The sequence below is a fragment of the Triticum aestivum genome, chromosome 4D (genome assembly GCF_018294505.1).
Source record: "Triticum aestivum cultivar Chinese Spring chromosome 4D, IWGSC CS RefSeq v2.1, whole genome shotgun sequence".
Lineage (NCBI taxonomy): Eukaryota > Viridiplantae > Streptophyta > Magnoliopsida > Poales > Poaceae > Triticum > Triticum aestivum.
The window spans coordinates 118,608,831-118,630,270 of NC_057805.1; the positions used below are offsets into that span (position 1 = coordinate 118,608,831).

The 21,440-nt window shown below is 46.3% G+C and overlaps 2 protein-coding genes across 2 annotated transcripts; both read right to left on the reverse strand.

The window, feature by feature from the left end:
- Positions 1 to 5,798: 5,798 nt before the first annotated feature.
- Positions 5,799 to 7,819, reverse strand: LOC123096688 (uncharacterized). The gene is made up of 5 exons (XM_044518441.1): positions 7,290 to 7,819; positions 7,040 to 7,116; positions 6,883 to 6,919; positions 6,689 to 6,785; positions 5,799 to 6,500 (listed from the first exon to the last, which is right to left on the reverse strand). The coding sequence occupies exons 1-5, from the start codon at positions 7,501 to 7,503 to the stop codon at positions 5,900 to 5,902; spliced, it is 1,026 nt and encodes a 341-aa protein (XP_044374376.1). The 5' UTR covers positions 7,504 to 7,819; the 3' UTR covers positions 5,799 to 5,899.
- A 3,874-nt stretch (positions 7,820 to 11,693) lies between these two features.
- Positions 11,694 to 17,391, reverse strand: LOC123096689 (ubiquitin-activating enzyme E1 2-like). Its single transcript, XM_044518442.1, has 7 exons — positions 17,377 to 17,391; positions 16,956 to 17,286; positions 16,132 to 16,349; positions 14,189 to 14,983; positions 13,237 to 14,105; positions 12,640 to 13,075; positions 11,694 to 12,468 (listed from the first exon to the last, which is right to left on the reverse strand). Exons 2-7 carry the CDS (start codon positions 17,170 to 17,172, stop codon positions 11,872 to 11,874), a joined length of 3,132 nt encoding a protein of 1,043 aa, XP_044374377.1. The 5' UTR covers positions 17,173 to 17,286; positions 17,377 to 17,391; the 3' UTR covers positions 11,694 to 11,871.
- Between the last annotated feature and the right edge of the window lie 4,049 nt (positions 17,392 to 21,440).

Sequence of the window (21,440 nt, forward strand, 5' to 3'; positions counted from 1 at the left end):
TGTCGCATCACTGACATCCAGTAACTCCATGGCCATCTCATAACTCTCGATCCATACCTCGGGAGGTAAATCGGCTGTATAATTAGGCACCTTATGGGGACCCTTGAAATCCTTGGGCAGACGTTCGTTGCGTAGAGCCGGCACTAAACACGGCACGCCCAAATTCCTGAAGGTTACACCTGGCTCCACCGAAGTTGTCAGACGAACCGGAGTAGGTTGACGGGCCGCATACTGCGCCTCTAACTCGGCCTCTCGGCGGGCTCTACCTTGATCCACCACGTTCTGAGCATCAGCACCGCCGCCCGCCGGGTTATGCCCGTGTGGCGGGTTACGGTTTCGCGCACTGCTTGACACAGCCGGTTCATCCATATGCCTGCTATAACTCCGGCTTGGGCGAGGGGTGGAGTGAATCCTGTCAAGACTGTAAGAATACGCCTGCTGCTGAACTAAAGCAGTTTGAAGGAGCTCTCTAGCCCTCCATGTTTCAACCACCGTCGGGGATTCACCTTCAACTGGGAGAGCCGCCAATCGTGACGCTGCAGCGATCATGTTATCCAAAGGGTTAGAGTAATGACCCGATGGTGTTGGCACGTGCTGCGGCGGGTTATTACTCTGACGAGGCGGGTCTGTTGTTCATGGCTGAACCGGCGTGCCCGTTCCGGGTGTCTCGACCCAGTTTACCACTGTAGGGTTACTGGTTCCTGCTCCTGGCGTGTTAAAGATATTCCTTGCCTCATAAACCGGGGGCAGATGACTCCGGTGCCTCCTTCTCATGACAGCATTCGAGGCGTTCTGATCTAGCATAAGCTGGTACGACTCTGACTGAATCCGCTGTGCCTGAGCATCCAAAGCGGCTCGCTTCTCAGCCATCCTCGCGTTTTCTGCGTTCAGCTCCTCCTTGGCATGTGCTATCTCATCACGCAATTTCGCAACCGCCGCATTGTGCTGATCCTGATCCGCCGGGTTAACCACCGTTGTTACCAGCGCTGTCAGTTTATCCACTAAGTCAGTTAAGGCTTCAGCCGGCGGGCGCACAGGGCCTCCTGCCCCGGCAGCCGTTGCCGCTGTTGACCCGGAAATAAGTGTTGCTGCAGTCGAGGAGTGTTGCACCGGCTGCGTACTGGCCATGAAGATCGCAACCCGGTTCGGCAGCTCACAGGGGTCTGGAATACTGTCGCCATTGGAACAGCCCCCAAGCCGGCCGTCTTGCAGTTGGTACAATGACTCGGTCTCACCGGTGGATGATTCACCATCAGAGTAAACGACCGTCTCACCGCCAGACACCGATCTATCCTCAGATTCTGCTCCATGGATGAATCCCACGAAGGCATGTTTCATGGCGGGCCGAACTCGGGCGGGTCTCGCACGCTGAGCCGTCTCGATGATGTCGGTGCAGATGTCCGGCTCAGGGCCCGGCTCGCCGATTTTGCCAATGAAGACGTGAATTCCGCCGAAGGGGACCCGGTACCATACTCAATTGAGCCGGCCTCGGGGCCCCAGCCTGCGTCGTCGATGTAGAGCTTGCCGCGACGACTCTTGGTCATCCGGCCCACGGCGTATCCCTTGAGCCCTTCGAAGTTGCCCTCTAAGAACTCGAAACCATCATGCGATAGCCCCACGGTGGGTGCCAACTATCGTGGAATTGTCACGTCAGATGTCCTAGTGTGAGGACTTAGTCGTGGAGCCATCGCGACGAAGTTAGCTTAAAGGGGTTAAACAGGACAAAGGACACGGGGAGTTTATACTGGTTCGGCCCCTTGCGGTGAAGGTAAAGGCCTAATCCAGTTTGAGGTGGTATTGCTAGGGTTTCGATGACCAGGGAGCGAATACGCTTGCCTAGCTCTCGATCTCTTCTTTCTTGCCCTAAGCCGCCGCCGGGTCGTCCCCTTATATACATGGGTTGACGCCCTGCGGTCTATAGAGTCCCGGCCGACTCATATACGTGTCCGGCTTGGAGACCAATTACATATGCCTTACAATACAAGTCATAGATACATGGCGATTTATAACCGTGGGCCTTAAGCCGCCTTTGGGCTTGGGCCCTCTACTCAGCCTATCTATGAACTGCTATCACACTCTTGGGCTTCATGGAGGTGAATCGTCATAAGGATGACCCGGCCCCTCCTGGCGGGTCATGCCTGATAGTCATATCCCCAACAAAAACGGTCTCTTATAATAAGCAAGCGTTCTTGAGGGTACACGGGAATTTCATCTAGTCACTTTCATCATGTTGGTTTGATTTGTGTTTGCTACTTTGATAGTTTGATATGTGGGTGGACCGGTGCTTAGGTGTTGTTCTTACTTGAACAAACCTCCTACTTATGATTAACCCTCCTGCAAGCATCCGCAATTACGAGAAAAGTATTAAGAATAAATTCTAACCATAGCATTAAACTTTAGGATCCAATCGGTCCCTTACGGAATAGTGCATAAACTGGGGTTTAAGTTTCTATCACTCTCGCAACCCACCATCTATTTACTACTCCACAATGCATTCCCTTAGGCCCAAATATGATGAAGTGTCATGTAGTCGACGTTCACATGACACCACTAAGGGAATCACAACATACATACCATCAAAATATTGAACACATATCAAATTCACATGATTACTTGCAACATGATTTCTCCCGTGACCTCAAGAACAAAAGTAACTACTCACAAACAATAACCATGCTCATGATCAGAGGGGTATTAATATGCATAATGGATCTGAACATATAATCTTCCACCAAATAAACCATATAGTAATCAACTACAAGATGTAATCAACACTACTAGTTACCCCCTAGCACCAATCTATAGTTCCGGTAACAAGATTGAATACAAGAGATGAACTAGGGTTTGAGATGAGATGGTGCTGGTGAAGATGTTGATGGAGATCGCCCTCCCCAAGATGGGAGAGTTGTTGGTGATGATGATGACGATGATTTCCCCCTCCGGGAGGGAAGTTCCCCCGGCAGAATCGCTCCACCGGAGGGCAAAAGTGCTCCTGCCCAAGTTCCGCCTCGAGACGGCGGCACTTCGTCCTGAAAGCCTCCTCCTTATTGTTTCTAGGTCAAAATGACTTATATACCAAAAGATGGGCACCAGAGGTGGGCCGAGGAGGCCACAACCCACCAGGGCGCGCCAGGTGGGTTGTGCCCACCTGGTGGCCCCCCTCTGGTGTTTATTGGCTCCAATATTTCTTAAATAATACATAAAAATTCTCCGTAAAGTTTCAGCTCATTTGGAGTTGTGCAGAATAGGTGGCCAGACATAGCTTTTCCAGGTCCAGATTTCCAGCTGCCAGAATTCTCCCTCTTGGTGTGTTCCTTGTAAATTATGAGAGAAAAGGCATTAGGATTACTCCAAAAAGCATTATTATGGATAAAAACATTATAAGTAACAGCAAGGAAACATGATGCAAAATGGACGTATCAAAGGCTAGGTTAGTGGCTAAAGGATTCAAACAATGATATGGTATTGACTATGAGGACACCTTTAGTCCAGTGGTAAAAGCTACTACTATTAGGCTTGTTTTGTCTGTTGTTGTCTCCAGGGGATGGAGCCTTCGCCAATTGGATGTACAGAATGCGTTCTTGCATGGCGTTCTCGAGGAAGAGGTCTATATGCGACAGCCACCTGGTTTTGAGGATGGGTCAAGGCCACATCATGTGTGCAGGTTGGACAAAGCTCTGTATGGTCTAAAACAGGCACCCAGGGCATGGTATTCAAGGTTGAGCTCAAAGCTGCAACAACTTGGTTTCCGACCATCAAGGGGAGACACCTCTATGTTCTTCTTTTAGAAAGGGAAGGTGATCATATTTATGTTGATGATATAATTGTTGCTAGCTCTTCATCAAAGGCCACCTCAGCTTTGTTAAGAAATTTTAAAAGTGAATTTGCAATCAAAGACCTAGGGGAGTTGCACTATTTCCTAGGCATAGAAGTTAAACGATTAGATGAAGGTATCTTGCTAACTCAAGAGAAGTGTGCCAAAGACCTACTCAGGCGTGTAGGAATGACAGATTGTAAGCCTTCCAGCACATCTATGTCAACTACTGAAAAATTGCCTTTGCATGAAGGAGAGTTACTAAGTCCAGAAGAAGGAACCAAATATAGAAGTACAGTTGGTGCACTTCAGTACTTAACATTAACAAGACCAGATATATCTTTTTCTGTCAACAAAGTCTGTCAATTTTTGCATGCTCCTACTTCTGTTCACTAGACAGCTGTAAAGCGAATACTAAGATATATCCAAGGAAGTGTTGGAACTAGTTTGACAATATGTAAATCTCCTTCAACAATAGTTAGTGCTTTCTCTGATGCAGATTGGGCAGGGTGTCCTGATGACAGGAGATCCACTGGAGGCTTTGTTGTGTTCTTTGGTTCGAATCTTATATCATGGCACGCAAAGAAACAAGCAACAGTCTCACGTTCTAGCACTGAGGCTGAGTACAAGTCTTTGGCAAATGCTACTGCTGAGGTGATGTGGGTAGAAACACTTCTTGATGAACTAAAAGTTGAAAGACCACGTGTGTCATACTAATGGTGTGATAATCTTGGAGCAACATATCTATCTGCAAATCATGTATTTCATGCCAGGACAAAGCACATAGAAATTGACTTTCACTTTGTTCGTGAAAGAGTTGCACAATTTTTTTTGGAGATAAAGTTCATTCCAACTGGAGACCAAGTTGCAGATGGGTTCACTAAGCCACTACAAGTTCGACAGCTTCAAGCCTTCAAGAACATTCTGAACCTTGACATGTTAAGATTGAGGGAGGATGTTAAAAGATAGGTTGTAGCGTGTCAACTTGTGTATGTGCGTGTATATGCGGTAGTTGTATTCGTATGCGTGAGTTGTATCCGAGGAGGTTGTTAGCAAGTCTACCTTATCTTATATAGCTTGGATTAGGGGTCAAGACTTCAACAACCTCCTCAAACCACCGCATGTATCCTGTCCTATCACTTGGCCAATTCCCGATTAAATATCTGGGAATACTGGTTCATTATCCGCGTCTCACCATTGCGGAGTGGAAGCATGTGGAGGAGCGTCTAGAGAAACGGTTGAGCAGTTGGAAAGGAAAACTACTCTCAGTTGGTGGTCGGCTGGTTTTGATTAACTCTGTCCTCACAAATATGGTTCTCTATATGCTTTCTTTCTTCCAACTCCCAAAAGGGGTCCTGCAAAGACTGGACTACTTTAGATCCAGATTTTTTTGGCAAGGAGACGGTGAAAAGAAAAAATACAGGCTGGCCAAATGGAGCGTGGTTTGTAGGCCTAAAGACCAAGGTGGCCTTGGAATTCATGACCTGCAGGTCAAGAATGAGGCCCTTCTCAGTAAATGGTTATTTAAACTCCTTACCGAGGATGGTGTTTGGCAAACCATGTTGCGCAACAAGTATCTAGGCCAAAAGGCGGTATCCCATGCATATTGGAAACCTGGCGACTCGCACTTTTGGGTTGGCCTAATGGCGGCAAAGAAACATCTCTTTCGCTTTGGGTCTTTCGCGATAAAGGACGGGCCAGAGATTCGTTTCTGGGAAGACATCTGGCTAGGCAATGCCAGTCTCAGAGAACAATATCCAACCTTGTATAACATCGCTCGCAATAAGAATAATACTATTGTGCACGTTCTCGGTTCTTCCCCGCCGAATATTTCATTCAGGCGGGATTTGATTGGGCCCCGGCTTGTGTCATGGCATAACTCCTTTTCTTTCAGGGGGTTCAACCTCCTTTTCAAAGAAAAAAACATATAATTACTGAGGCCGAGGGCGTTCCCCTGTTTTTGGAAAAAAAAGGACACATATAATAAATACTAAATAAGTTTTATATGTTATACATAGGTTTCTTGCTCTACATATGTATATATGGATATGGATAAGTATTAAGTACTATATTGCAACTGATCGATCATATGCTGAGACCAAGAGTGCTTGCCCTGATTGCATATTGCACTTTCCCTATCTTATCCACATTGACATCTAGATCTAGTGCATGATCACTAGCACTACTCCCCTTTCGATCAAGAGTACTAGGACTAGGAGAGAATAGGGATAGAGACAGTCTAGTAGCAGTGCTCTTCAATTCTTCATTGACATCAACCTGATGGTCATCATCTTCTTCTGCTTGTTTCCCCCATCTCGTGCAGCCTCTCTTGCTCTTCATCTCTAGCCGCTGTCCACCACCGATATCGAGCGAGAGATCCAGGTCTATATCACGACCATGGATATGATCATTGTTGTCCACCATTGTAGCAGCTTGCATCGGCCGTCTTTCATAGTTGTAGCGGTTCATGGCGTGATGATCATTTCTTGATGAACATGATTCTTGGACTATCAAAGCTGGGTTATAGCCAGATACATGTTGAGCACGTGCTCTAAGGGGAGCCTCGTCATGATGAGCTCTTGCTGATGATGAATAGTAGGGTTTTGATCCAAGTAAACGGTGGCCATGGAGCCAGTATGGTTCATGCCAGCTCCCCCTCCATGGAGGACATGGTCTAGTGCCAAACCTAGTTCGTCATCCAAGGAGATTAATCAGTCAGAACTAACAATCTAGGATTGTTGAATAACTTTGCTAGTCGTTTTATTTCATAATGCAGAGGATGAGGGAAATAAATTTATCCTAAATTATCCAAAAGATATAGTCAATTGCTTAACAACAACAAAATGTGTAGAGGGCAATTTAGTAGATCCACACCTAGAGAGCATTGTACCGGCACCACTGACACGATGATGGAAGGGGAGATGAGCGTAGTTATAGACTTGTCCTCCCTGTTGCAAGTGACCTATGATGACTGCACATAATAATCGGTCAGATCAGGGGCAAAATATACTGAATCCATTCAAATCAAATAAGAAAGGGCTGTGAAATTCACGAATTCGTGGACATACCCTGGCCGGAGTGGTCAATCTTCTTGCTTCTGTACATCTGAAGGCCCATCGTCAGTTAATTGCAGAATTAGCATTACGCATGCAAAGGGGAATCAGTGAAACATGAACGCACAGCAAAAGACGACGATGCAAAATTAAGAAGTAAAGTGATGCGTACCTGGAGATGGCTCTTGACATGGCCTATGCTAAGCCCTCTAACGTTCATCAACTGAAGGACGAGCTTAGGAGTTGCACCTGCACAAAAATAAACATCAAGTTGACATGTCAATCGATGCATATATATATATACTTCCTCCGTCCTATAATATAAAAAAAATCTTATATTATGGGACGGCTAGTGTCAAAAACGTTCTTATATTATGGGACGGAGGGAGTAATTAGGATGGTGGAAAAATGAGTAGGCTTACAATCTTGGCCGCCGAGCCTTTCCACGGCGCGGACGAAGCAGTGGTGGAGCTCCGGCGTCCAGCGGAGGCGGGGATTCTTGGAACGAACGTAGGGGCGCACCGACGACGATGAGTCGCCGGCCCTGGTCATGTCCTGGCCGCCTTCCTCCTCCACCGTGCTGTCATCGTTGCTTGCGGCTGAACTCCCATCGTTGCCCATGCTGCTTGTCCCCATCGTTTAACCGATGGTGATCTCGCTAGCGACCTGATGATCGAGGCGCTTGAGAGCTGATTTGAGGCTGTTGTCGTTGTGTTGCATCGATCTCATCTCATTATCATTTAATCAACTCTGGTGGAAGATATAGATCAGGCCAAATTAAAGGAGGTCGCCATTGAATTCTATCTATCTGCATGTGAAGCTAGCTGGCGCGTGCGAGACAACAGAAGTGAGCTCATGCATACATTATATGTGGATTTTGGAAGGAAGCTAGTAATGCATGGGAGATCCAAATTAAAGGTGAGGTGGTGAAAGATCGAACTAACTCTAACCTTTACACTTTACAGTACAATGTACTAGTCCTGTATAGCTAAGGAGAGAAGGACAATTAAGTGCTGGAAGCAAGCTCATTTTTTACTGTTGGAATTAATTAAAGTTAGTCCAAAGTCGCCCGTTCTGACTAGCTATCACTTTGGTGTGTGTGGCTTTCACTTTCTCTAGTAGGTTTGGAAAAGAGAGATCTAAGGCCAGCACTAAACACTAACTAAAAAGTCCAGCTAGGTCCTTGCACACGCAATGAATCTTAAGTACACGCGTGCATGAGATTGCATGAGTCTTCACGTAATACACTAGTGTACAATCGGTGGGTCCTAGGAGAAGCGCGGTACATCACAAGCGCAAGTTTGATTATGTTTGTGCAAAAGCAAATCAGTGCCGACCTTAAAAAAAATAGTCCTTGAATACTCAACATCCATATTGGCATCCCTTCACTGCCCGGTGGGCCCACTACTAAACTTTTGTTCTTTTGTACAGTACACATCACAGGGTAGACATCATTATAGGTCAATCGTTTGCTTAGTAGTAGCAGTAATCATGATTTCTTCTTGTAAGACACATTAACTAAATTTTTGGTTGAATGTTATATGTTAGCACTTTAACTTTTTGGTACATTGTGCAATTAAAGGTCACCTGAGTTTCAAGAAAAAGTTGTGCTTCTTTCTTTTAAGAAGAAATTATTCTTCTGTCCTGGCTAAAAGAATTAACATCTGCCATGAAATATACTATTTGGTCGTGCAAATAAATGTTCCTTGACTTTGGTGAGTTTTTGGTTCTTTCTCTCTTTGCATAGCTATAGATACTTATTTATGCAATTTGAACACGGTCACCTTGCGGCACTCTTTTCATAAATAAATAAAGAAAAGGTAAGAAATAAAAACTCTTAAAAGCAGGTGTTGCTTTTCTTTGATGTTGGTTCAGTGCATTCTTCAATCTCCGGCGGGCAGTATACAATCAGAGGAAGAAGACTAGTATATTTTTAATGTAATCCTTTTACTGGTCATTCTACGTCCAGTTGTCTATCCATTGTACTGGCATTTGCTTTCCTTCATGTTAATCAAATCTAAGATGCCCTTTGGGTGTTTTTATTAAAAAAAAAAATCAGACCGATCTTTTTTAACATGAGGCGGGTCCAAAGCTTTATTTACTAAATGGTGGTGCTACATAAAAGCTCATAAAGGACTCGAAGAAGAAAACTACAGCCAAGTCCATGACTTTTGCAAGGACCCAGCCAAGAAACAAGATTGCAATTGGGCCCAAAAGTAGATCTACAAAGATGCAATCACATCATCACCGAGGATGAACCACTTGGGAAGGTGTAACCTCCATAGTATCCATCCAACAGCAGTTTCGTCGGAAGAAGACACCAATGACTTTGGTAACTAAGTCAGGAGGACGAAGAAGGTCATGATACGTCTCCAACGTATCTATAATTTTTTATTGTTTCATGCTATTATAATATCATATTTATATACTTTTTATATTATTTTTGTTGACTAACCTATTAATCTAGTGTCTAGTGCTAGTTGTTGTTTTCTACATGTTTTTGACTTTGTATAAAATCAATATCTATGAAGGTAAAAAAAATCCTAAGGATTTAATATAATTTTTTTCAGGGCACGAAGGTTTCAGAAAGCACTGGAAGCAGATGAAGGGACCCATAAGGCCTCCACACTGACATGGGGCGCGACCAGGGCCTAGGCCACCCCACCAGGCCGTGTGGGCCCCACAAGCATCACCTTTCGTTCATTCTTCCGCCTATAAATTTTATATTTTGTGAAACTCTTCGCAAGATTTTTCTCCATTTTTTCTGCCGCCACAAGTTTCTATTCCGAAGAAATCCAATCTGAAGGCCTGTTCTGGCACTCTGCTGGAGGGGGAATCCGCCACGGAAGGTGATGGTGTCCTGGACTAGAGGATACTCACCATGTCGTCACCCGCCATGTCATTCTCACGCTCGCGGCCATGCGCTGCTGCTCCTCGCGCTCGCGACAATGCACGGCTGGCACCACTGCTCCTCGTGCTCGCGGCCATGCGCGGCCGGCGCCGCGGCTGCTCACGCCCTTGCACCTAAGGTGGTGCTCCTGTCACGCGGATTGAGCAACAGCGGAGCACCGGCTACCGGAGAAGCATTGGTGGTGATCCTCCGGTGCACCCGTGGGTGGTGCCCCTGTCGCGCCCATGCGTGCTGCTGGGTGCGCCCGTGGGTTGCGTTGCCTGTCTGCGCACCAGAGCAACAGCTATCGCGGGCGCCGGCGAGGGAAGGGCGACACCGGGGGGGCATAGGGATGGCGGCGGAGGAGGCAAGGATCGACAGCGAGTCGGGAGGGCAAGGAGAGGAAAGTGGAAGGGCCAGCGACGAGGGTTCCCCTCCCTGTCGCTCACAGGAGGGGACAAGGGTTCCTCCCTGTCGCCCACATTACCGAGAGTTATTTACCCAAAACCACCATACTTGGGGCTAGGATAACAGGTCAGTACCAGATTTGAGCCAGGTCACAAAAAACCACCAACTATGTGCCTAATGACTAACGAAGAGCACTGATTGTCTGATAAGCTCATGAAAACAGTGAAACTGACAAGTTGGGCCCACCTGCCAGGCTGACGTGGCGTGCTTGTGTGGACAATATGCTGAGTCGGACGAGGGTCCCACCTGTAAATGACTCAAGTGTATCTTTTTTCCATTTTCCTTTTTCTCCTGGGCATTTTCCTCCTGGACATTTCAACAAACAGGTAATGTGTGTGTACCGACATCCGTGCACTGCACAGCGCCAGCGCCGCTCGCCGCCCTTGCTAGCCGGCGGTCACCCGAGACCTGGCCTCACTCGTGCTCGCGGCGCCTGCCCGGAGGCCCTAGCCGTGCTCGTGCTCGTGCTCGCGGCCCCCGCCCATTGGCCTTCGCCGCGCCCGTGCTCGCGTGCACCATGGAGGAGCGCCATGGCCGCGCCCATGCTCGCGGTGACAGCCAAAGGCCCTGGTCGGGGGTGCTCCGTGGTGGAGCGTGCTGGTCACGCCCGTGCTCGCGGCGCGGCCCTTGCCGCGCGCGCCATCAAGGAGCGCCATGGCCACGGCCACGCTCGTGGCGGTGCCCCGTGGTGGCCGCGAGCCCCGTGGTGGCTTCCCAGACCGAAGCGTGCCGACGACCTTTGGACCCAGAGAGGTGCTCGGCATCAAGACGCCTCCCAGCACGCGCGGCCGCGACTTTGACTCTGACGCAGGTGAAGCCCTCCACGTGGCGGCGCGGCCCTGGACAGCTAGCCGCAGCGGCTCGGCAGTGGTCTGGGTGGCGGGGCAGACAAGAGCTGGAGGTGTGGCTGGGGTTGGATCCCGCCCGGGGCAGTGGCTTGTGGCGGCGGATTGTAGGTGGCTGGGGCGGCGGACAGTAGGTCGCTAGGGCGGCAGGGAGGGCAGACGGTAGGTCGCTAGGGCGGCGGGGAGGCTCTCTGGTGGTGGCGTGGCTCGCCGGGGTAAGGCTCCGGCGGCGGCGCTGGATATGGCTGGGTTGATGGGGAAGACGGTGCTTGGGGGAGAGAGAGAGGCCGACAGGTGGGCCTTTGGCCACCTCAGCAAATTTATCCATGTAGGCATGCCACATCGGCCCGACAGGTGGGTCCCACATGTCGGTTTCATTGTTTTCGCGGCCAAATCAGCCCGTCGGTGCTCCACGTTACGTATTAGGCTCAGAACCGGTGGTTTTTTGTGACCTGGCTCAAATCTGGCACTGACCTGTTACCCTAGCCCCAAGTGTGGTGGTTTTGGGTAAATAACTCCGTTACCGAAGACCACTGTCAAGTTAAACATCAGCTTGGGAGCTCATCTTCAGCGTTCTTCCAACAAGCAAACTTGTGTAATTGCAGATGCACTCCTTAGCGAGCTAAACACGAAAACAGACAAGCCATTCCAGTTCAACGGTGTCATGCATCAATTATCAAGGAGCGGTGCATACGAAAATTAGTATATTGCTTTAAACCCCAGCCCAATTTACAGTAACTATATAAAGGAACTCACTGGAAAGATGGGACACGAGATGATGTCAATTCAGAGGGGAGCCCTTCAACGGAAGTAGACAGATACGAGTGGGATGTCAACGTCATTGTCATCGTCATCCTCACAGGCCACCACAACATCCAGATGGCGCCGATACGATGGCACCTCCATCTTGGCCACCTCCCTGGCAACGTCGGCCACCTTCCTGTCCAGCCGCTCCTTGTGCCTGGGGAACATGGAGTTGTACAGCAGCGATGTGCCGCATGATATGCTGTATGCGTTCAACCCCTTCTCCTTGAGCCACTCCAGGAGCTCCCGTAACGTGATGTTGCCTGTTACGGTCCACCGGTCCCAGACCGTCCACGACAAGTCCTTGTGCTTGATGGTCTTGGGTGGGACCGGCTCGGCAATGGAGAAGAGGGGGATTGCCAGGTTTGCAAACGTGTTGCGGTAGTCTTCAACCTTGTGCCCGCCGGCAAGGACTTTGTAAAGCTCTAGACAGACGAGGCCAGTGGCCATTGCGGTTGCTGTGGCAATGGCAGGGATAATCCTGCCGGCTATGAATTTAGCCTTCAGTTTGTCCACTTCAGGAATGCTGTAATTCCTCGCCCTCATGTTGGCAAAACCAGCTATCACGTCCATATGGAAATTTGTGTCATCATCCTGCACATACAGAAAAGCATATCAGTAATTCTGAAACTTGTATGCAAAACTGCAAATCTGGATTACATTTGTGTTCATTCTAGAGAGTAGATATTTAGCATAAGTTCCATCGTATACAAGTGCAGGCAAACACTACTTCCGGCGAAGAATTTAGAGATGAATAACACTGACCTTCTCAAACTGTATTGGGTTCATGTGGAACCCCGGTGGCAGTGTTTTGGAGATTTGTTCTAGCTTCGTGATAAGCTCCTCAATGACACCAGCATCATCAACAGATGCAGACGATATACTAGTTGCCTTCTCATCTGTAACTATCTTAACCCCCTGTTTTGGTTGGAATTCAGGAACAATCACCTTGTCAACAGCTTCAGCAGCCACTTTGTTTCGAGTTTTGGCCCAGTCAGGTATGGGTATTCCAAATGTCTCTGCCCTTAGTATCGAAGCAGCTAAAATAAAGTTAAGCTGACTTGGATCCGTCGACGAGAATTCAAGAGGTCGTGGAAACCGCTTTGGTGCAGACCAGAATGGAGCACCAGAGCTAGTCATCGAGTCTTCTGGGAAAGTATACGTCAGCTGCTTCACACGGTTGGAGAAATAATCCTCAAACCTAAGTTACACCATCAATAAAAAACAGTGTAGTGAGTAACATGAAATCTATGAAGCATAGTCAAAAGCAAATATTTTTGTCTGCAATAGTTTTGTACAGTTCAACCATATTAAAACGAAGCAGGTATACAAAGAGTATGGACAAACAGGGTTAAAACTTACTTAAGACGGGCCCAGGTAATACAATCTTGGAATGTCTCACACTTGTCTCCATGAAGGCATTCAATAACACGTTCAAGCTGATCCCTAGCTTGTGCATCACCAGCAGTTCGTGCTGCAGCTACATATACGCTAGGATTTGATAGGAAACCATTTACTTCAGTGGGAGTCTTCTCAAGTAAACCCTCAAATTCAGACCTAGCCCAGGTCAGGCAGTGATCAATATTATGAGGAAATGAATGTACAGTGCACATAGGTGCCTGCTTTTCAGGTGGATCTCTGGACGCCCCATAGTTCTCTGTCAAGTGAGGTATGACCATTTGTGCATTGCATTTAGCACCAAGAGTTCCAGATTCTAGAAGTGGCTTCTGGAAATATACACATCGGGAGTCTATGTACATTCTTGCAGTCACATTGTCAAGGGCATTGACAACAGCATCAAGGTTTTCCCAAAAGGCATCATTAAAGACATTTTCGGTCTCAGGGCTTGCCCTGTTCTGAAGGGCCTCGACATGAAGCTTAGGGTTAATCGCCATGGCAGCCGTAGCAGCAACAGTCGACTTGGGCTGCCCAATGTTCCAGTCACGGAAAAGGAACTGGCGACTGAGATTGCTCTTTTCAATAACATCATCATCTGTCACAGTCAGCTTTCCATTCTGGCTGCAAGAAATGCCCATCAGTGCCAGGTTCTTCAGAAATTCACACCCGAGCGCCCCAGAGCCGACCATAAAGATTTTTGCCTGCTCCAGTTTGTTTTGAAGCTTAGATCCAAACACACTGATCTGTGCATCATATCTTGTGTTCTCTGGCTTCAAATCACCAGGCTCCAAAGGCTCAACAGGGAGAGACTCGACAGAATCGAAATAGAAGAACTGTGAAATCAAGACAACTAATATTACATATCTCTGAAACAAATTGGAAGATATATTGAATAAAAGAGACGGCAGATTCTAACCTGATAAAGCGGATGAAATTTCCCCGAGCATGCTTTCACAACCTCCTGACCTACAATACCACCAAACATTGCAGCCATAGGATTCAGAACAGCCCTGGAACCACTTGCGAAATGTTGCAGGAGCTTTTTGTCAATTTCTTCGAGTTTCCCATCACCCAGAGTTTCATTAATGCTAATAGCTAAATCTACCAGCCTTTGCACGTCATCAGTAGAACCAGCGACAGGGAATCGTCCCAATTCATTCCTGAACTTATCCAAAGCTTGGAAAGCCAAATGCAAGAGAGGGGGGCGGTCAAACTTAGAGAAATCACTCATAAGAAATTCTCCTGGTTCTTTCATGGCCTCTTTCAAGGGTTTAAATTTAAGAACCTTTGGTGGCTTGACCTGTGTGACAATCCCACCTCTGACGTATGTGCCAAATGAGGAGGTGTCTTCTTCCAGAAAGAAAGAGTAAGGCCTGGCGTTCTTAACCTTTCTTGGTTTTCCATCATTCAGCTCAGTCATTCCATGAACTTCAGAGAATACAACTAAGTCACCATCCTGGAACTCCAGTCGCTCATCATCGACACAGGAGACTAGCGCTGGGTTGTCATTACTGATCGATGCTACAATTCCTGTATGTGGTTCCTCTCCATCGACATCCAAAACAGTAAACTCAGGACCAAAATCACAAAAGACACTGCCAAAAAGACCACGGACTTCAGACTTAATGAAAGCAATGGGTGGCTGATGGTTGTGGCAGTAATCATCAAACTCAACTGCCTTTTCTAAGGTGATATCAGTAAAAACTACAGCCTGTAAGGTCATAAGGAAATGATTATTCCGAGAAGAAATAAAAAATGGAGTTGTAATAAACAAGAATACCTAATTTGTATAATACTCCTCAAAAGTTAAAACCATGTAAACTGGTATGCAAAGCAAAAACCACACTGTCAAAAGCAAGAAAATGGGAACAAAACTCATTGCGGGCCATGCTAGCATCGAGTATATGTCCACAAATTCAAAGAAAACAGATAACATGTCTACAGAAATGCTAAAAAAAATATAGTTGTGTACTTGTTCATCTTTTTGGGGTTTTTTCTCTGTTTTGCTTTTTGGTCTTCAAAATTTTCTGTTGGGTTCCATATCTAGCTAGACTACCCCAACTTGCCTGGGACAAAAGGCTGCTGTTGTTTACATTTCTGCTGGGGTTCCATATGCTGCTGCTGCTCGTCTTCTCACCAGTTTGTGTGGTTTTGATGGATATATGGCTGTGGTGAAGATATTACTAAGAAAAGTTGATTACATTTCTATGTCACATGCAACACTGTATAGGTTGTAATCATGGTGGGTTTCAGGACAAGGGCATACAGCCTTCGCTGTCTGGGTTGCTATGGCAGAAAATGCAGCTAGGGCAGCACCTTAGGGTTGGAGTCTGATCTCCCTTTTGATATGTGGACTGCATTATAACAGTAGTATCTCTTTTTATAGATGTCGTATAGGTTAGGAAAAGGTTGAACAAAGTCATGTGGATAAAGCAAGAGACTAACCAACTAGGAAACAGATCAAATCTAATCAAAAGAATTTGGAGACATAACAGTATAACAAAGCTGCCTAGGAGCCTAATCCACCTGCCCTAGTGGCGCCTTGAAACAACGCACATAGGGAGGCTCTCATGGAATTATACGATACACATTGGCAAATACAAAACACAGACGACGCGTGCCATTTCAGACCAAAACCACACAACTAAAGTAGCAAGGAAGAAGACACAGAAACCCAAGGGTATATGAATGTGAATTACTTTTAAGCTATTCCAAGTTCCAACTTACATGGACACTCTGTTGTTACAACTCACATGGATGGAAAGTACATGCAGAATACCAACATAAACTAAAATGGAAAGCGCACAGGAGTAGGAAAAAACAGCAAGGAGATCACACATCAATTTTCTGCTCACATACCTGGAACTTAGAAAGGTGTTCCTTGGTCAAATCACCAGTTAGAGTGGAGATGATAACAGCATTGTTAAGATCTTGTAGCTTCAGAACACAAGCTTGAGCACGGTTTTGCCCAACATCCTTCTCTGAGAGGAAAAAGTTGCTTGACAAGTCCCATAGCTCCACATTACCATCATCGTGCAAAGTTACAGACTTGACACCCGCAAGCACAAGGTTCTTTGCTGCAATACATGGATATTATAAGTAAATTATTTGTAAGACAAACAATTTTAACATCTAATGACTTAGATACCAGAAAGCCAATTCAAATTTCAGAACGAGAATTTAAACAGTAATCACCAGTGCATGCATCATATCTTCTGGTGAAACAAGACTAGTACAGAAACACAGCGAGACAAAAACAATCGGTTGATGGTTTGCAGACAATACAGAAACACAGTGAGACAACAAAAAAATCTGTTGATGGTTTGCAGACAATCATAAGACAGAATAAGATGAGCACATCTAGGACTAGGAGTGTTCTAGGACTCAAATAATAAAATCAGTCCCTCCATATGAGGCATATCACTTGGTTTGATTGGTCAAACTACGAACGCAACCAGTAGAGGCAGAGCTGAGATAAGAAGGCTGTACAAGACATCCTGGCGCATCCACATATCAGCTCACAATAGCAACCGAGGATTAACACTATTAGTACTCTATACGTAAAAACATAATAATATATCCAATAGAGATAGAAGTGACAACTCATAGTGCTGCCCATGGTATAAGTTGAGAATTGAAATTATGGAAAGAAATTAAAGAAGGGGGGGCTGAGCAGTTGTTACCGATTTCGGCGCCGAGGCCCTGGAGTCCGGAGACGAGGACGTTGGAGGCGAAGAGGCGCTTCATGGTCTCGCGGCCGTACACGGCGAGCTGGCGGCTGTGGAGGTCCTCGTCGATCTCCGTGGGCCTGGCCATGGCGTCGTCGGCGGCAGCGGGGCGGGTTTTCTTCTGCAAGTTCTCGACCTCGCTGGCGACGATCTCCCGCTTCCGAGGAAGCATATAGTGCGCGACGCCGCCGATGAACCCGGCCGCCGCCGCGAAAAGCAGGCAGTAGTAGTAGGCGGCCGGCGGGAGCTGCCGCGACAGATCCAGCGTGCGAGGAGAGGCCTGCAACTGACCGCGGGCGGCTCGTCGTGAGGCGGGGAGAGCGAGGGGGAGGGAGGATCGGGGAGAGGGGGGATTGGGCGGAAGCACGGAGCTCACCAAGGATTCGTGGAGTGCGAGGAGAGCCTCTAGGGTTATACGAGGAAGATGAGAGAATTAGGAGGTCGACTCAACTATACAAACGTTGGCGATGTTCGCCTATCTGGGGGTGTGGCTTGACAGGTGAGGCACGGGGCTTGTGGGCCCGCTTGGCAGTGGAACTGGAAGTGTACGTGTGCTGCACTGCTGCTTTCCTTCTAGGCAGACGGAGAATCTGATTCTTGCTCCTTCTTTTTTTACAAACTTCACCTTTATTCACTCGAAAGAATTGTTGCATCGTTTACAAGTAGGGTTTTTATCATTTATGTCACCAGTTATGTCCCACTACTCAGTTTTGCTACTAGAATTTTTAACTGCTCAAAAGTGCCATCACTTTGTTAGATACATGCTCAAAAATGTCACTGGACACCATTATTGTGACCTCAAATCTCTTTTGTCATGTTATAATGACATAAATACCTATGAATCAACATGCCAGCTCTTCCACCACATAAAACATGTGGTAAGCAATCCAAACAATTAAAAAAAACATGTCAGCTCTCCCTCTATCTCACTACAACCAAGTGTGGGGTCCACTTGATCCCAACAGCATTCTTATTTTCCTGTAAAATTATTCGCTTGCTTACTCCTGATAAATGGGGCCACACTTCTCATTGTGAGATAGAGAGAACTGATATGTGGGTCTAGGCTTATTTTTGTCATATAATATGGTCAACGGGTTTGACATGAAAATAACAATGTCTAATGGCATTTTTGAACAAACATCTAATGAAACGATGGCATTTTTTAGATATCTAATGGCATTTTTGAGCTAGCATCTCACAGATCGATGGCATTTTTGAGCAAACATCTAACGAAACAATGGCATTTTTAGCTAGCATCTCACAGATCGATGGCATTTTTGAGCAGTTGAAAATCCTAATGGCAAAACTGAGTAGTGGGACACAACTGATGGCATAGATGATAAAAACCCTTACAAGTATGGATACCACCGCATTCGATGTTAAATTCATCCAAACAAAGGGAGAGGAAAATCTAGCTATCCTAACTAACTAGTCCATGAGCTACGTTATTACTTTCTATATTACAACAACCATATACCACATGATTAAAGGCTGGCACATGAAATAAAGTCATCAAAGATTGCGGGAGCTACCGAGGATGGATTGCCCTATGTCAAGGTTGCACCAACTTCCATGACATCCGAATTGATCTCAACCTTGCTACAAACCATGGTTCGTGCGAGATTTATATTGAATCTCAGAGCCAAAGCCTCTTTTGTGAAAGAGTCATAATAAATCTCAACCTTTTCATTTGTTGCAGTTTATGAACTTCCCATTTGAGCCAAAATCCAGCATCAACATTTAACTTCATGTAGCTAGACTGTGGTTTTATCCATGCAGAGGATCGAGCCTTAGCCTTTGGCACGCAAGCAATGCTAGAAGTTCGCCGAAAGACCACGCACCGCAAGGCTAATCTGCGAAGAACTTTGGATGTCTTCTCCATGATAAACTTTTATGTGATCAAACCATAGATACCACTTCGTAGTAGCCACCAATTCTCTCAATTTTGTCATGCCTAGGATTTGAACTTCATTTGTCTGCCATGCGCAACAAATGCTCTAGTATGGCTTCGTCAACTAAGTCAATTGAACATGCTCTTTTGATAACATCATACAAACCTAGCCGCCTTCAAACATTCACCAATCATGGAAATTCAAAGAGAATATGTCTAATATTGTCTGGACCAAGATTACAATCAGGACAGTGCGCTTTAACCTTCATGTGTTACCTGCCGAAATAGCTCGACAAGGTATAGTACTGTGTAATGCCCTCTAAATAAATAGTACTGTGTAATGCCCTCTAAAGGACTAAGGATATGTTTCTCGTTTATGGAGGTGATAAAGAGCTCGTCGTAAACGGTTACGTCGATGCAAGCTTTGACACTGATCCGGATGACTCTAAGTCACAAACCGGATATGTATTTTTATTGAATGGTGGAGCTGTCAGTTGGTGCAGTTCCAAGCAGAGCGTCGTGGCGGGATCTACGTGTGAAGCGGAGTACATAGCTGCTTCGGAAGCAGCAAATGAAGGAGTCTGGATGAAGAAGTTCATATCCGATCTAGGTGTCATACCTAGTGCATCAGGTCCAATGAAAATCTTTAGTGACAATACTGGTGCAATTGCTTTGGCAAAGGAATCCAGATTTCACAAGAGAATCAAGCACATCAAGAGACGCTTCAATTCCACCGCGATCAAGTCAAGAAGGGAGACATAGAGATTTGCAAGATACATACGGATCTAAATGTTGCAGACCCGTTGACTAAGCCTCTCTCACGAGCAAAACATGATCAGCACCAAGACTCCATGGGTGTTAGAATCATTACTATGTAATCTAGATTACTGACTCTAGTGCAAGTGGGAGACTAAAGGAAATATGCCCTAGAGGCAATAATAAAGTTGTTATTTATATTTCCTTACATCATGATAAATGTTTATTATTCATGCTAGAATTGTATTAACCAGAAACTTAGTACATGTGTGAATACATAGACAAAATGAGTGTCACTAGTATGCCTCTACTTGGCTAGCTCGTTAATCAAAGATGGTTAAGTTTCTTAACCATGGACATGAGTTGTCATTTGATTAACGGGATCACATCATTAGAGAATGATGTGATTGACTGGACCCATCCCTTAGCTTAGCACGATGATCGTTTAGTTCGTTGCTATTGTTTTCTTCATAACTTATACATGTTCCTATGACTATGAGATTATGCAACTCCCGAATACCGGAGGAACACTTAGTGTGCTATCAAACGTCACAACGTAACTGGGTGGTTATAAAGATGCTCTACAGGTGTCTCCGATGGTGTTTGTTGAGTTGGCATAGATCGAGATTAGGATTTGTCACTCCGATTGTCGGAAAGGTATCTCTGGGCCCTCTCGGTAATGCACATCACTATAAGCCTTGCAAGCAATGTGACTAATGAGTTAGTTATGGGATGATGCATTACGGAACGAGTAAAGACACTTGCCGGTAACGAGATTGAACTAGGTATTGAGATACCGACGATCGAATCTCGGGCAAGTAACATACCGATGACAAAGGGAACAATGTATGTTGTTATGCGGTTTGACCGATAAAGATCTTCGTAGAATATGTAGGAACCAATATGAGCATCCAGGTTCCGCTGTTGGCTATTGATCAGAGGTGAGTCTCGGTCATATCTACATAGTTCTCGAACCCGTAGGGTCCGCACGCTTAACGTTTGGTGACGATCGGTATTATGAGTTTATGTGTTTTGATGTATTAAAGGTTGTTCGGAGTCCCGGATGTGATCACAGGCATGACGAGGAGTCTCGAAATGGTCGAGACATAAAGATCGATATATTGGAAGCCTATGTTTGGACATCGAAATGGTTTCGGGTGAGTACGAGCATTTACCGGAGTACCGGAGGGTTACCCGAACCCCCCGGGGAGTATATGGGCCTTGTTGGGCCTTAGTGGGAAAGAGAGGAGGCGGCCAAGGTGGGGGCGCCCCCCCCCCCAAGCCAAATCCGAATTGGGGTGGGGGCCGACCCCCCTTTCCTTCTCCCTCTCTCCTCCTTCCTTCCTCTCCTACTCCAACTAGGGAAGGGGGGAATCCTACTCCCGGTGGGAGTAGGTGTAACGCCCGGGTAATCAAGCTACAGTAATTCCCCGCTAATCTACAGTAATTCCCCGCTAATCATGCCACGTCACCTCGGTTACTGTTGTTAACCGTGCGATGATCCAAAACCGTTTCATAATTTAAATTCAATTAATGTCGACAATAAAAGTTTTTCAAAATTTAAAACAAAAATGTTCGGGAGATGCCATATTTTGCGTAAGTGAATATGGTGTAGTAAACACATTTTTAGAAAATGCCTAAATATTTTAAAATGGTGTAAAAAGAAAAGAAAATAAATAAAAAGAAAAAGGAGCCCCCCCCCACTGGACCCTGGCCCAACTGGGCCAACCCCCAGGCCCAGCCGGCCACCCACTCCCCCCCTTATCCACTCACCACCGACACCCCACCACTCC

What these genes read in the sequence shown, in the direction of transcription:
- LOC123096688 (XM_044518441.1), bottom strand. Translation starts at nt 7,503, where the DNA reads ATGGGGACAAGCAGCATGGGCAACGATGGGAGTTCAGCCGCAAGCAAC. An exon ending in GATTGACCACTCCGGCCAGG is followed by an intron (nt 6,786 to 6,882) that starts GTATGTCCACGA and finishes TATTATGTGCAG; the next exon opens with TCATCATAGGTCACTTGCAA. An exon ending in GCCGGTACAATGCTCTCTAG is followed by an intron (nt 6,501 to 6,688) that starts GTGTGGATCTAC and finishes ATGACGAACTAG; the next exon opens with GTTTGGCACTAGACCATGTC.
- LOC123096689 (XM_044518442.1), bottom strand. Translation starts at nt 17,172, where the DNA reads ATGCTTCCTCGGAAGCGGGAGATCGTCGCCAGCGAGGTCGAGAACTTG. An exon ending in AACACCTTTCTAAGTTCCAG is followed by an intron (nt 14,984 to 16,131) that starts GTATGTGAGCAG and finishes ATGACCTTACAG; the next exon opens with GCTGTAGTTTTTACTGATAT. An exon ending in AATTTCATCCGCTTTATCAG is followed by an intron (nt 14,106 to 14,188) that starts GTTAGAATCTGC and finishes TTGATTTCACAG; the next exon opens with TTCTTCTATTTCGATTCTGT.